Source organism: Prionailurus viverrinus, chromosome A3 (genome assembly GCF_022837055.1).
Source record: "Prionailurus viverrinus isolate Anna chromosome A3, UM_Priviv_1.0, whole genome shotgun sequence".
NCBI classification, from domain to species: domain Eukaryota; kingdom Metazoa; phylum Chordata; class Mammalia; order Carnivora; family Felidae; genus Prionailurus; species Prionailurus viverrinus.
Window position 1 is genome coordinate 86794860 of NC_062563.1, and position 13802 is coordinate 86808661.

General features: G+C 45.8%; 1 protein-coding gene across 4 annotated transcripts in view; it reads left to right on the forward strand.

The window, feature by feature from the left end:
• ANTXR1 (ANTXR cell adhesion molecule 1) overlaps positions 1 to 13802 on the forward strand; it is a 221566-nt gene that overhangs the window by 158543 nt on the left and 49221 nt on the right. For all 4 annotated transcript variants that reach the window (XM_047851232.1, XM_047851233.1, XM_047851231.1 and 1 more), the window contains exons 15-17: positions 200 to 295; positions 816 to 983; positions 12120 to 12200. In XM_047851232.1, the coding sequence (XP_047707188.1) occupies positions 200 to 295; positions 816 to 983; positions 12120 to 12200 (345 nt within the window). The remainder of the gene's footprint in view (positions 1 to 199; positions 296 to 815; positions 984 to 12119; positions 12201 to 13802) is intronic.

A 13802-nucleotide genomic window follows, 5' to 3' on the forward strand; every position in this document is an offset into this window, starting at 1 on the left:
AAGGAGGCAGGAGCGCTTTTACCCCTGCTTTACTGATAAGGAAGATAAACTCAGACAGCTTAAGTGACTTGCCCCACGGACGGCCTAGGAAGCTCTGAGGTTTAACCCAGGCAGTCGATTCCCATCCGCTTTGCCAAAGTGGACACGTACATACAGCAGTGGTGCTTTGCTTCCTTCATATATGACAATCTCTCTGCAGGAAGAAGATGACGATGGTCTGCCCAAAAAAAAGTGGCCTACTGTAGATGCCTCTTACTATGGTGGGCGAGGCGTTGGAGGCATTAAAAGGATGGAGGTAAGATACAGCTTCAAGTACTCACATCTCTGTGCCGACGACTCCGTGATGGAAAACCAGATAAAACTGGTGAAAGCTCATACTTGAGGTCTGGTGGGAATTTGGATTATAAGGCGTCAGACGGAGAGATGGCAGGTACACCCCTTTAACTGTGCACCCCCATATCTTGCCCACCACTTACAGTAATTTGTTTATCTGCCCAAACACCTCAGTGGTTTCCTCTCCCACTGGAATACAGTCCAAAGTTCTTTCCTGGGCCTGCAGGGCCTTTGCACATGCTGTCCCCAGTCTGGACAATTCCTCCCCTAAACATCCATCTGTGTGATTTGCTCTCCCTGCCCCTTCAAACCTCCCTCTTTCCCTTTTTCCACACCCTCCTCTTCCCTGACCCAAAAACCCAAAGGAATTGGGGAGTGGGTAGCACTCACATTGCATATCACACATGTATGTATGATGCCCATCTCCAGAGGCATTTTACTGTATTTTGTCATTTTGTTTTATTATATGTTATTTATTGTAGGTTCGCTGGGGAGAAAAGGGTTCCACAGAAGAAGGTGCTAAGTTGGAAAAAGCAAAGAATGCGAGAGTCAAGATGCCAGAGCAGGAGTACGAATTCCCCGAACCTCGAAATCTCAACAACAACATGCGTCGGCCCTCTTCCCCCCGGAAGTGGTACTCGCCAATCAAGGTGTGTCCCTTTCTACTCAGAAACCCATCATCTCTCCTGATAAAATGCTCACATAGTAAGACTCAGATTCTTTTGACATGATAAAATATCAAACCAAATCCCAGGTATCACAAAGGAACAAATTTCTAAAATCATGGACTTAAAAGTACATGTACTTATTTTCTCTATTTCTACATTATCAAAGTTGAAACTAGGCTTTTTAAAATCACCAGGGCTGGGGTGCCTCATGGTTCAGTTAAGCGTCTGACTCTGAGTTTGGGCTCAGGTCACGATCTCACGGCTGGTGGGATTGAGTCCGGTATCAGGCTTTGCACCAACAGCATGGAGCCTGCTTGGGATTCTCTCTCTCTCTCTCTCTCTCTCTCTGCTGCTCCCCCACTCATGCTCACTCTCTCTCTCTCTCTCAAAATAAATAAACATTTTTAAAAAATCTCCATGGCAAACTAGCAGAATCCAAGTGGACTATGAGTCAAGAGACTGGAGTAGTGACCCCAGAAGATCACATAAATTCCTGTAACATCTCTCAGCTTCATTGGTAGACAGTTCCACTATCTAACAAAAATGGCAGCATTCCCCTTGATGCCTTATCTCTCTTCATCTTGCCATAACACAAGCCAATTCCCCTTTCTCCAAGCTTCCCGCCAGTGCGTCATGTGTTGGCCATGGATTTAGGACTCACTTGTCCTGTCTGTGAGCAAAACCACCCCCCCTCCTTTTCTTTTCTCCACTATCTCTCTTCCCCTGTATATCTCCAGAGCTTAAATCTCTTCGGCTTATTAGGGAATTTCAGCTATAGAAGGTAGCTAGTGCTTCCTGAAGACTTCTTTTCTCTTCCTCTTGTTCTTCCTCTATTTCTATACTGCAAACAGAAACTGGGCCAATTCCAAGGTCTCAAGTCAGAAAGACCCAGTTTAAGAGCCAGCTCGCATCACGCACATATACACATGCACCCACACAGTCTTACCCTTCTTCCAGTAAGAGCAAAAATACTACTCATCATCATTCACTGAGTTATTTGCTAATTTAAAAAAAATTTTTTTTAATGTTTTATTTATTCTTGAGAGAAAGAGAGACAGAGCATGAGTGAGGGAGGGGCAGAGAGAGAGAGGGACACAGAATCCGAAGCAGACTCCAGGCTCTGAGCTGTCAACACGGAGCCCGACATGGGGCTCGAACTCACGAGCCGAGCAGTGAGATCATGACCTGAGGCGAAGTCAGATGCTCAACAGACTGAGCCACCCAGGCACCCCAGTTATTTGCTAATTTTAGAGCAGCACTTCTCCTATGAAATCAAAAGAAATACATTTTTTAAAAATTTTCTTTATTGCTTATTTATTTTTGAGAGAGAGAGAGAAAGAGACAGTATGAACAGGGGAGAGGCAGAGAGAGAGGGAGACACAGAATCTGAAGCAGGCTCCAGGCTCTGAGCTGTCAGCACAGAGCCCGACGCAGGGTCGAACTGACAAACCGCAAGATCATGACCTGAGCCAAAGTTGGACGCTTAACTGCCTGAGCCACGCAGGCGCCGCAAAAGAAATAACCATTTTAAACAATGGAGTGACATTTCATTGGTAATTGTCTCTTCTCAGCCAAGCTGGCTCATGCTCACACTAATTGGCAGTGTATTTTCGTTTTGGTTTGCTGTGTTTAAAGCAAGGAGATTCTTTTTTAAGATAAGTGCGCCCACCCCCTCCCACCCCACCCCACCTCACCCCACCCCAGCCAATGGCTTGAACTCTGGAAAGATGTGGGCAAGATGTAGCTTGCTTGACTAACAGCTGGTTGCTTCTAATTATTTTCTAATGCAGAACATGCAATGGCGTGCATGCATGTGCAGACAGGAAGGAGCCAAATAGAACCTCAGAGATGAAGAAGAAAGGGAATTTTCTATTAGGTCGTTTTTAGGCATCTGTACCTTGTGACTAACATGACATATTTGGTTATCGCCAGGTTTTCATTTCTGTAATCCTGGACTTTGAAAGAACATTAATTCTGTTTGAAGAATCCAATTTCTGCTTGAGAGAATGTTATTCCTCCATCAACCAGTGGTTTAGGACTGAGTTTTATGAAGTAAATAGGGATATAAACAACTGGATGCATACGTCTAAAAACATTCCCCACACCCACTTGGAGTTAGCATCAACGAGCGTTTGTTGTGTACATAGTATGTGCTGGGTACTGCCAGATACTAAGTATACAGAGGTTCTCAACCCTGGCTGAGTATCAGAATCACCCTGAGAGCTTTAAAAATACAGATTCCCAGGCCTAATGACTTACTCTCACAAAAGGCTTTCATAGGCACACAGGCTGTCTGTCACAACTTGCTTTGCTTTTTCTCGGTGAAACTCCTTTTCCCCCCAGTGCCTCCCTTTCTAACATCAAAACTCCCTAAGCCACACCCCTCTGTGGCCCCCAATTATCGTTACCTCCACAGCCTCTGCTCATGAGCCTCCTCCTTAGTCATTGTGTCCCACTGCTGGTTCTCACAGTGTGGTCCCTGGACCACCAACATCAACATCCCCCAGGAACTTGTTGGAAATGCACATTCTCAGGCCCAACCCAGATGTACTGAATCAACAACTTCAGGGGTGGGGCCCAGCCATCTGGGATTGAACAAGCCCACTTAAGAAATTGTCACCGAAGGGGCGCCTGGGTGGCTCAGTCAGTTGAGCGTCTGACTTCGGCTCAGGGCATGATCTCACGGTCTGTGGGTTCGAGCCCCGCATCGGGCTCTGTGCTAACAGCTCAGAGCCTGCAGCCTGCTTCCGATCCTGTGTCTCCCTCTCTCGCTGCCCTCTCCCCCACTCTCACTTTGTCTCATTCTGTCTCTCAAAAATAAATAAATGTAAAAAAAATTAAAAAAAAAAATTGTCACCTAAGGTTCCAGCCACACTGCCGTATAGAAGGTTCCCTGAGGGCAGGAACCTTGGCACCTGGCCGAAAGATCATGACCACACGTCAGCAATTTGTCAGAAGTCTCTGCAAGGAGGCCCACGTTAGATTTCATAGCCTATTTCTACCACAGACGCAACGGCGGGATTAATGTTAAATGGTTGAGAATCTGAGCGTCAAGGAAGCCCCGGACAGCCAGATGGGAAAGACGTGTGATGTCGGTGGACGGGCACAGCCCCTCAGCAGTACTGTCATACTCTGACATGGCAACGGTCACTTTGCCTTCCTGCTGGTGGAGCAGCTCAAGCCAAGGCCTGCTCAGCTCCCTCTATACAATAGTCCGCTAGTGTGATTGCTCATGTGTGAGTCTTCTCCCCACCAGATTTGACCCCTTGGGGGCACCACTTCTGCTTAACTCATCTTTGAACCTGCAGGAAACAGCACTGTACCTGGCATAGCACAGGGACTCCGCCATCTCTTGTTAAAGAGCTGACACATAAGTTTAATTACAAAACCACTCCCAGAGTGTCCTGCTGGTGAGACTATCTCCTGTGACGTGCACAGATCGCTTTGGTACCATCAGTTCAAAGAAGGTGACATTCTTCTTGCCATCCCTTTGAGGGGAGGAGAGAAAAAGAGGTCACCTTATGTGTTGAGGGAGGGGTGAGAACAAGGAGGTTTCAGAATAGAAGCAGAGAAAGGAATTCAAAAGTAAAATTGTATACTGTCTCTCAAGAAGAAGGGCAGACTTGCTCCCAGAACGTCAGCATTCATATTGTTTAACAAGTTTCATGCTCCATGATGAGCCCCATCTTAGCCATGGTGCCTGGGGATGTCACTGGGCCTTGGAAAAACATTTAGCCTCACATAGTGCTGTAAACTCTGCTTCCCTTTCATGAACCCTCTCGCTGGATTTGTCACAGTCTGGGCAGGAAATAGAAGCACACTCAAGAGGGTTGAACTTTTGGTGAGGGCAGGGTTAAGAGAACCCACAGAGATGGTCAGGGATTCAGGGACTGGCAACCAGTGAGAGCTGTTACCCCCCTAGGCCTGAAGGATAAGGACGGGAGATGGTATCATTTGAGCCAGTGACCAGAAGAGGCCACCCAGTGGGAGCTGTGGCCATAGCAAGGGAATCAGCAATCTAAATCTGCCCTACCGCCTGTTTTTCATATGACCCACAAACTAAGAGTGGTTTTTATTATTTTTAAATGGTTTTGTAAGTTCCTATATAATACCCTAGAGTTTGCCTCAAGCTACAAAGCTTAAAATATTTACTCTATGCCCTTTACAGAAAATGTTTACAGATCCCTCTCCTAAAAGAATGCAGCCACCGAGGAAGGCAGGGGGTCAGGGAGGGAACAGAAGGAATAAATGCCCCGACCTCTCCCTCATCTTGCCCTCATCTTGCCCTCATCTCCTTCTGGTACACCTATCGGCCAAACCAAAGGGCAACCAGGTGATGTTTTCTGTAGAGGTCAGGCCTCTGGGGCATAGAGCTAGGAGGACAGAGAAAGGCAGAGAGTGGATGGGGGCATGCAGCTCATGCAGAATGACCAGTCCATTCTCTGCCCCCACTATAAATAGGGAGAACACTCCCACCCAATGTAAAGCTTTCAAGAGACACTGGAAAGACCTAGCTCCCCAGGGAAAGTGGTCAGAATCATACACATCTTTAAATGTATTGCATTCGACTCACTTTTTTCATGCATGTTATAAAATCGATATGAGAAGCAGAGAGGCAGGTGAGCGCATCTGCTAAGCAAACCCAGGAGGAACTCATCAAGAGACGAAGTCCACATCGGGCTTCTCTCCCCCATTCCCCAGTCGGATTTAGGGCACTGACCACAGCAACCACACTTCACCCTTTCCTCATTCCAGGCTCATGACCAGGAAATTTTCCGATATTCGGCCTTAATTTTCCTTTGCTCCATTTTCACCCCCTGGATTTACAGTACCCCATGCTTCTCATTAAATTGGGACTGACCATTTCAGACAAGTGAAGTAATGCCCAGATATATGGCCTCCAGATAGATTAAAACCAGGACTGTTTTCAGGTTTGCTGGAAGGCTTGCAGCCTTTAGAGAAACCATTTTCTCCCTTTCCAGTAGCTCCTCCACAGGACTGAAAATGGCAGAAGTGACAGCTGAAGGACAAAAGCCAGACCCTGGATGGCCAGGAAGACTGGCTGTTCTTTGCACAAGAACCAGACCATGAAGGGGCAGGGTTAGGTCATACTCATTGTGAGGCCTGGGGCAGGGGGGGGGGGGGGGTGTCTTCTGTTCTCTTCATTTTCTGTCAGGCCAACCTTCATCCCTGGCCTACAGCACCTTGACCTTATAATCAAGCAGCATTCAGTCATGAAACCATGCTGGATGGAGCCCTATGTAGCCCAGTAAGACATACCAAAGCCTTAAGTATTGTCAGATGGGCTGTTGATGTTAAACAGACGTTTTTTATCCCTTTCTGGCTACTTTTTATAATGGCTCCAAACTTTTTTTAAACAAAGACCAAAACTAAAAAAGAACAAAACAAAAATCACCCTGTGTGAGTGTGTGCTAGTGTGTGTGTGTGTGTGTGTGTGTGTGTGTGTGTATGTGTGTGTGTTTCCAACGTTATGCATTAATTCATTTCATCTGAGGAGAAGCATGGGCTGCAATATTTACCATAGATTTTAAGGTGTAAAAATTCAGATGTTAGTCTCTAACCACTCTATCGTTGACCTACCCTCAAAATTCTCCACCTCTGACTAACTTACAAGCAGCTCAGGCAGACAACCCAGAAGAGAAGACACAGCTGCTGCTTGGCCAAATTTTTTAAAAAGGAGAGAAAAAGAAGCTCAGCCCCAAACCCCAGGCACCACGATGCTTTGAATGATGGCTGCATAAACATTCCCCACCCTGCCTTATTGTTTAGGAAGAAACAAAATGGAGAGTTGACCTAGAACTCCCAGTTTGCCTGCCTTTGTGGATTGGAAGGTAGTCTGAGCATGAGGTGCAGTGCGGAAGCCTGAAATTGGTAAATTTCTCATCTTATAGTGAAAATGTATCAATTTCCTATGAAAGAAAGCTATATTTAAATTCCAGCTAATATATTCTGACAGAGGGTCCCAAGGTTAATAGGGAAATCTTTATTTCCAGCTTCACAGAAGCAGTTGGGCATTTCTCCTGGGGAGGGACCATGTCTTGAATTGGGTCCTGTGGAGAGGCCTGTGCATGATGGTCACTCAAATCTGAGATAAATAGGGAGTCAACTCAAAGGCTCCTTCCCCCCACCTCCAGACTTCAGGTAAATCCCAGGAACCGGTTGGAAAAATCCCCTGAGGCTCTTCACACCCCAAAGGGATATTATTAAAAACCTCATTAGCTGCTGTCTTGAAATGACAGCTTTCTGCCTCCATTCAGAAAAATAAAGGCACCAGCAGCTTTTGTTATGCACTTCTCTTTGACCTTAGGGGATAATTTTGTATCCTCTTGTTGGTTAGAAACCCACTTTTCTAAAACTTCCTTCAGCTCTTGCATAAAAAGCTATAAAAAGCTGACGAGGGAGCAGAAGGAGAGGTTGGGTGTGTGGATTACCCAGATGGTGTCCTATGCCACAGAGGTGGGACTTTGGGCTCATTGGTGGCACCGCCAGAACTCAGAACACTGAGAATAAAACTGGAACTAACTAACTGGTCTCACCTTGGCCAGAGGAACCCAAGGACAGCAGCTCACCTGGGTGAAATGCATACTGCAGGCCAGGCACAATTCCAGAGGCTTCCCACACACCACACTCTCACTCCTTTATTTTACAACAACCCTCAAAAGTAGAAACTACTACTACTCCCATTTACAAATGGAAAAACTAAGGCACAGAGAAGTTAGGTGACTTGCCTAAATTCATACTGCTAGTAAGATGTTTCCTGGTTTATTTTATTAACTGCAAAGCATCCATTAGAGCTAGCAATGAAATCCATCATTAATCAAACAGGAGAGAGGACTGGGGGGGTGGGGGTGCCTGGAGGTAAAAGACCAATCAGGAAACCGTTGGCAAGATGAGTGACAGATGATGAGGGTCTGGGCCAGGCAGTAGCCATGGAGACAGTGGGGCAGGATGGACAGGAAGCAGTGACAGGAGAGCTGTGACAGAGAGAAAGTCCACAAGACATGGTTGGAGTTGAATATGAGGAGGTGAAGAGGGCAAGGAGGTGACAGTGAGTCTCTGGTGTCCAGCTTGCCCGTGTGGATGTCGGCAGTGCCAGGAACCAAGCAGGGTATGCAAAAGGAGGAACGGGTTGGGGAAAGATAGCTAGTTCCGTTTTTAATACCTGTGCTAACTTCTGCATGACAACTAAGATTTGGTAGGTGACTGGATTGGGAGCTCAGGAGAGGACTAAGCTGAAGGTAGAATTTGTGAGCTATCAGCAGAGAGATGGAAGTTGACCCCAGAGACTAGGTGAGAGCCTCCCAGGTGGATCACTCAGCCTGAGGGAGAGGCTTGAAGAGGGCTGAAGGGAGGACCAGGTAGAAGCTGAAAAGGCCTATCCGGGGAGGAAGGAAGGAGCAGGCAGAGGCTGATGGCACTGAGGCCAAGGGAAAGTGTAAAGAAAGGAGAAGCCCAGTGCATCAGATCTAAGAATCAAGTAAAATGCTGGGGCACCTGGGTGGCTCAGTCGGTTGAGCCTCCAACTTCGGCTCAGGTGATGGTCTCATAATTTGTGGGTTCGAGCCCCGCATCAGGCTCTGTGCTGCCGCTTGCTCAGAGCCTGGACCCTGCTTTAGATTCTGTGTCTCCTTCTCTCTCTGCCCCTCCCCCGCTCACATTTTGTCTCACTCTGTTTCTCAAAAATAAATAAATGTAAAAAAAAAATTAAAAAAGAAAAATGAGACCCAACGGTGGCCAAGGCACTTGGCAGTTGGGATCCATTGGTGGCCTTAGCAAGTGCAGCTTGGTGAAGCACTGGGGCCAAACGCTGCAAGAGAGGCCAGTCCACAGCATGCTGGAGGGGAGTGGCCTGAAGGAAGTGGGCAGGGGTTGGCTGAGCACAGAATGGAGGATGGATGGATACACGCTTGTCAAGTTCACATTATTGATTTCTTACACTCTATATTGCATTCTTTTCCATCTTTCTTCAGAGCCTCCCAAGTGATCATTTTCATGACTTTGCCATGATCATAGGTAACATTTAACGAATACTTTCTTTGAGCTAAGTATCTAACTTCAATATCTAATTGGGTAGTTACCTGATAAGGTAGATAGTACCATTGTGTCCATTTTAAAGATGAGAAAAGTGAGGCTTAGGGAGATGAAACAGCTCATCCACAGCTGCAGAACTGGGAGGGCCAGACCCCAAATACCAACTCAGGCAGTGTGAATTGTCACTTTTGGCTTAAACGTCACACTATGACCTGTTGCCACAAGAAAACCTAACTTACTACCGATTCTCATGGTGTTATGCATCCAGGTGGTCTCTGCTCTTTTGCTCTGCCCATAGCTTCAGATTTAAGTTTCTGCAAATATTCTTCCCATCCCCATCTTACTGCTCCTCATTTGTCAAGCAGTTGAGTGATTAGCACACAGAATGCTGTGGGTGGGCTGATTTACAAGGATGAATACTGGGAGTCCCCCCAAAATAGGGAAAGAAAAAGAGGCATTCATCCAGGAAATCCACCTGGTTTCATCCTGAAATATAAATGCTTACCCCAAGGAACCTTCAAGGAAAACACTTAACTGATGATTGAAATGGTTTAATGCAGAAAACCGTGCTGAACCCAGCAGCAGTCCCCTCCAGCTTTCTAAAGTCATTTCAAAATATTTTTAGAGGCTTTTGTAAATACTTTGCCAAAAGAGATGAAAAACATAACACTTAGCAAGACAAAGTTTAACCCACAGAACTTGAGCAACAGTTGATAGAAGTTCAAGAGCACATTTTATTTGAATCTAACCCACCAGAAGAGAACGCCAGAACATGAAGTCTTCGAGATGACATTCTTAAATTGATGCTTCCTCTACAAAAGCTTTGTATCAAGGAACTTGAAGTCTCTGGACTTCCCCAGCCTCTCAGCACCATCCTTCAGAGTCCTCTTCCAGATCAGTATCTTCAAACATGCCTCACTGAGACCCAGTAGGAAATACAGTTTGGCTCAGTACATAAGTACGTGTGCGTTGAATGTGCGCTAAAACACTCACCAATATACACACACCCATACACGTTTAACTGATACAAATTGGTCACAAAATAACAGTTATCTTCGTCGTGTGCAAGTGACTCAAATATTCTCTTTCCTATTCTATTTTATTTCTTAAGAATTCTGGTCCTAGGGGCGCCTGGGTGGCGCAGTCGGTTAAGCGTCCGACTTCAGCCAGGTCACGATCTTGCAGTCCGTGAGTTCGAGCCCCGCATCAGGCTCTGGGCTGATGGCTCAGAGCCTGGAGCCTGTTTCCGATTCTGTGTCTCCCTCTCTCTCTGCCCCTCCCCCATTCATGCTCTGTCTCTCCCTGTCCCAAAAATAAATAAACGTTGAAAAAAAAAATTTTTAAAAAAAAAGAATTCTGGTCCTAATACACAAAACTGTCTCATGAGGGATTGAAGAGTTGCAACCTACCATTTAGAAACCCTCTTCTAAAGGATCTAAGTCCAAGTACTCGAGCCAGAAGATCTGCACAAGGAATATAATAGAAAGTATATGAGCTCTGGAATTACACAGCCATAGGGTCCAATCACACCTCCCAATTTACCAGCTGTGTGCTTTAGGCAAGTTAGTTGTTAGTCTGACCTTCCATTTCCTCTTCATAATCCTTTGGGAGTTTGGGAGAAGACGCATGTGAAAGCACCTAGCCCAGCACTTATTCAGTAGCACTGAATGCATGCATTCATCCAACCAAAATTTACTGAGCACTAGGGCTGGGTGTCCAGCAACTAACAACCCAGTGACACCTCTGCTTTCATGGAATTGACATTCCAGGTGGCAGAGACAGACAATAGGCAAATAAACATAGAGTACGTCAGGGATTAATAAAGCCTGTATTTGTTTCCTATTGCTGCTGTAACAAACTACCACTAACTTAGTGACTTCAAACAACACAATTTTGTTATTTTACAGTTCGGGAGGTCAGAAGCTCAAAATAGGTCTCACTGGGCTCAAATCAAGGCGAGGCCAGGGTTGCATCTCTTTTGGAGGCTTTAGGAGAGAATCTGACTCTTTGTCTTTTCCAGAGACTAGAAGCTGCCCACACTCACTGGTTTATGGCCCCCTCCCTTCCCCAAAGCCAACAACCATGGGTTGAATCTCGCTCACGTGGAATCCCTCTGACTCTGTGTCTGTCGGCACAACTTCTCTGACTCTGACCCCCCCCCCCTGCCTTCCCTCTATCAAGGACCCACATGCTTAGGGTCCACCTGCATAACCCAGGATAATCTTCCCATCTCAAGATCCTGTACTTAATCACATCTGCAAAGTCTTTTGCTATGGCAGGTAACATATTAAGGGTTAATACTAAGAGCAAAATTCAATAAATGTCATTGTTGCATTTTAGTATTTGAGACAGGGGAAATGAGCCTCCATTCAGCATGTCTAGGGGACAAGAATGGCCAGAGGCATTAGGCTCCCTTCATCATATGCTGTGAAAACTTCACTCACAGACTCACCCTTCTCACATTCAGCCAATTACCTACAACTCCAAAGGGGTTGTGATTTTGGGTATTCTGAGATTTTTGGTAATCTGTCCCTTGAGCCTGGGATTCCTGAGCAAGTCATAGGTGCTGAGTGAGCCCAGGGATCTGCATCCCAGGGGCCTTCAATTGGTCTGGCCTCATCAATAGTTCTGTTTAGTAGTTTTCCTGAATTTGTCATCATTGTTTCATTTGTGAACTCTGGGCATTAAGTGGGAAGAAAAAAACTACTACTTCAGTGGAAGTTGAAAAGATTGACTTTGGTGTGAGGATACGCCCAGAAACGCAGTGAGAGCAAAAGCTGAGAGCCTGAATGCACTTCTCTGCGTTAGCAAATTTGGGACAGCACCGAAGTCTCATGCATGTATCCTGCATGCACATCAGGGTCTTGTTACATGTCTCTCCTGCAGCCCCCATTTTGAACTTAGGGCCTGGAGAGTCACTTATCCCGTTACGACCACATTGCCAGCGGTACGTTGTTCACATGACTGAAGAAGCATGGAAAGTTCTACATGTCTATGTTGGCCACTGCTCTGGTTTCATTTGTAATCTTGATGCATTTGGTGTTTTGTTTTGTTTTGTGTTTTCAGGGAAAACTGGATGCCTTGTGGGTCCTACTAAGGAAAGGATATGATCGTGTGTCTGTGATGCGTCCACAGCCAGGAGACACGGTAGGATTCATTAATGGTGTCATACATACTTTGTTTTTCTCTCTCACTCTGAATTTGGTGAGCTAGAATAACTCCAGATATATCAATCTAGCTGTTATTTCCTGTTGTGACAAATCAGATACTAATTTTCAAAATTCTGGGTTCTTGACAAGACCTTAAGTGTTGACTTGCTTTTCTGGAAAGGATCTTGACAGAAATAGGTTGAGTTAAACTTCCTAGGACTTGAGCTTCTTATGTTGTAGGTACAGCGAGTGAAAGAGGCAGGAGTGGCCCTTCCCTAGGCTGTGCCAGGAGAGAGGCCTGCTGCTCCCCAGCAGCGGTGGCCAGTGGTGACCAACAAGATGCACAAGATGCCAGAGCCACAAGGTGGGGCAAGGGAATGGAGGCCACAGAAAACATCCACCCTCTTCCAGCAGGTGTCAGACCCAACTGGTCTAAGACCTCAGGAGGTCCTTTTACCCTGGTAAGGATTTGCCCCAAAACTGTCAGGGCCAAGCATAGAGTGTCTCCAACTACAAGGAGGCAGAAAAGGAGGAGTCAGCAGAGACCACTAGGAACCATCTAGTCCATCTCCATTTTGTGAATGAGAAAATGAAGGACAGGAGAAGCTGAATAACTTGTTCTGTTCCCAAAGTAACAGTGCTGGAAACAAATCCTGTTCTGCTGAAATCACACTGTTGCTCTGTCTTCTCCCTAAATTTTACAAAACAAACTTGGGACGAAATCCTCCCTCAACTACCAGCAAACCACATCTTCCATCCACTTCTCTGGATGTCAGGCACATAGCCCAAAAGCAAAATAAAGGTGTCCGATTTGAAATTCCTTTCAAATCAGGTAGAGAACTTCCTTCTTGGCGGGAAAATTCCAGGCAAGTTACTTAACCTCTCTGAGCTCCATCTTTATAAGGTAAATGATGCTGTGGCTGTTTGGAGAAGGTACTTATAACGAATCTGGCCCAATGCTGAACACCTAGGAATGCTCAATCAATGGTGATTATGATGATTATTTACGTCACGCTTTTCTACTGCCTGTGAAGGGCTGATACAAAAATTCAAAGCATATTGCAACTGACGTGTATCAGGTAAGCCCACAGCTTTACTTACCCTGCCCACTGTTCAACGAGGCACAGCTCATAAAACTCAAGAGTACAGCCTGTTAGGCAGGCCCCTCTTCCTTTGCACTGATGACAACGAGTGGTTTGTGGCTGAGGGGATTTGGTCTAAAGTTTCACAGCTTGTGCAATTAGCTTTCCTGCCCCCAGGTTGTGGCAAAAAGAAACCAGGTCATATAAATGCGGGGCTGACTTGGCCCTCATGGCATACGGAATTTGTATTTTGTCTGTCAAAGTCAACAAGAACACACTGCAATGGCAAATGTTAAAGTACAAACTCTCCAGTTAACAAAAATGAGCCCAGGCCATAAACTTTGTACTCAGGGTGGTATTTGGCCTTATAAGTTATACATCTGGTTTCTGTGGGAAATTAAGGAATTGTTCTAGCATGCATGAGACTCATCTAACAGATCAAGAAAAAAACAATAAGATACCCTAAACTCAGGTTCAGCCATACTATTTTTCCGTGGCAGACTATGCTGGTCAAGTGT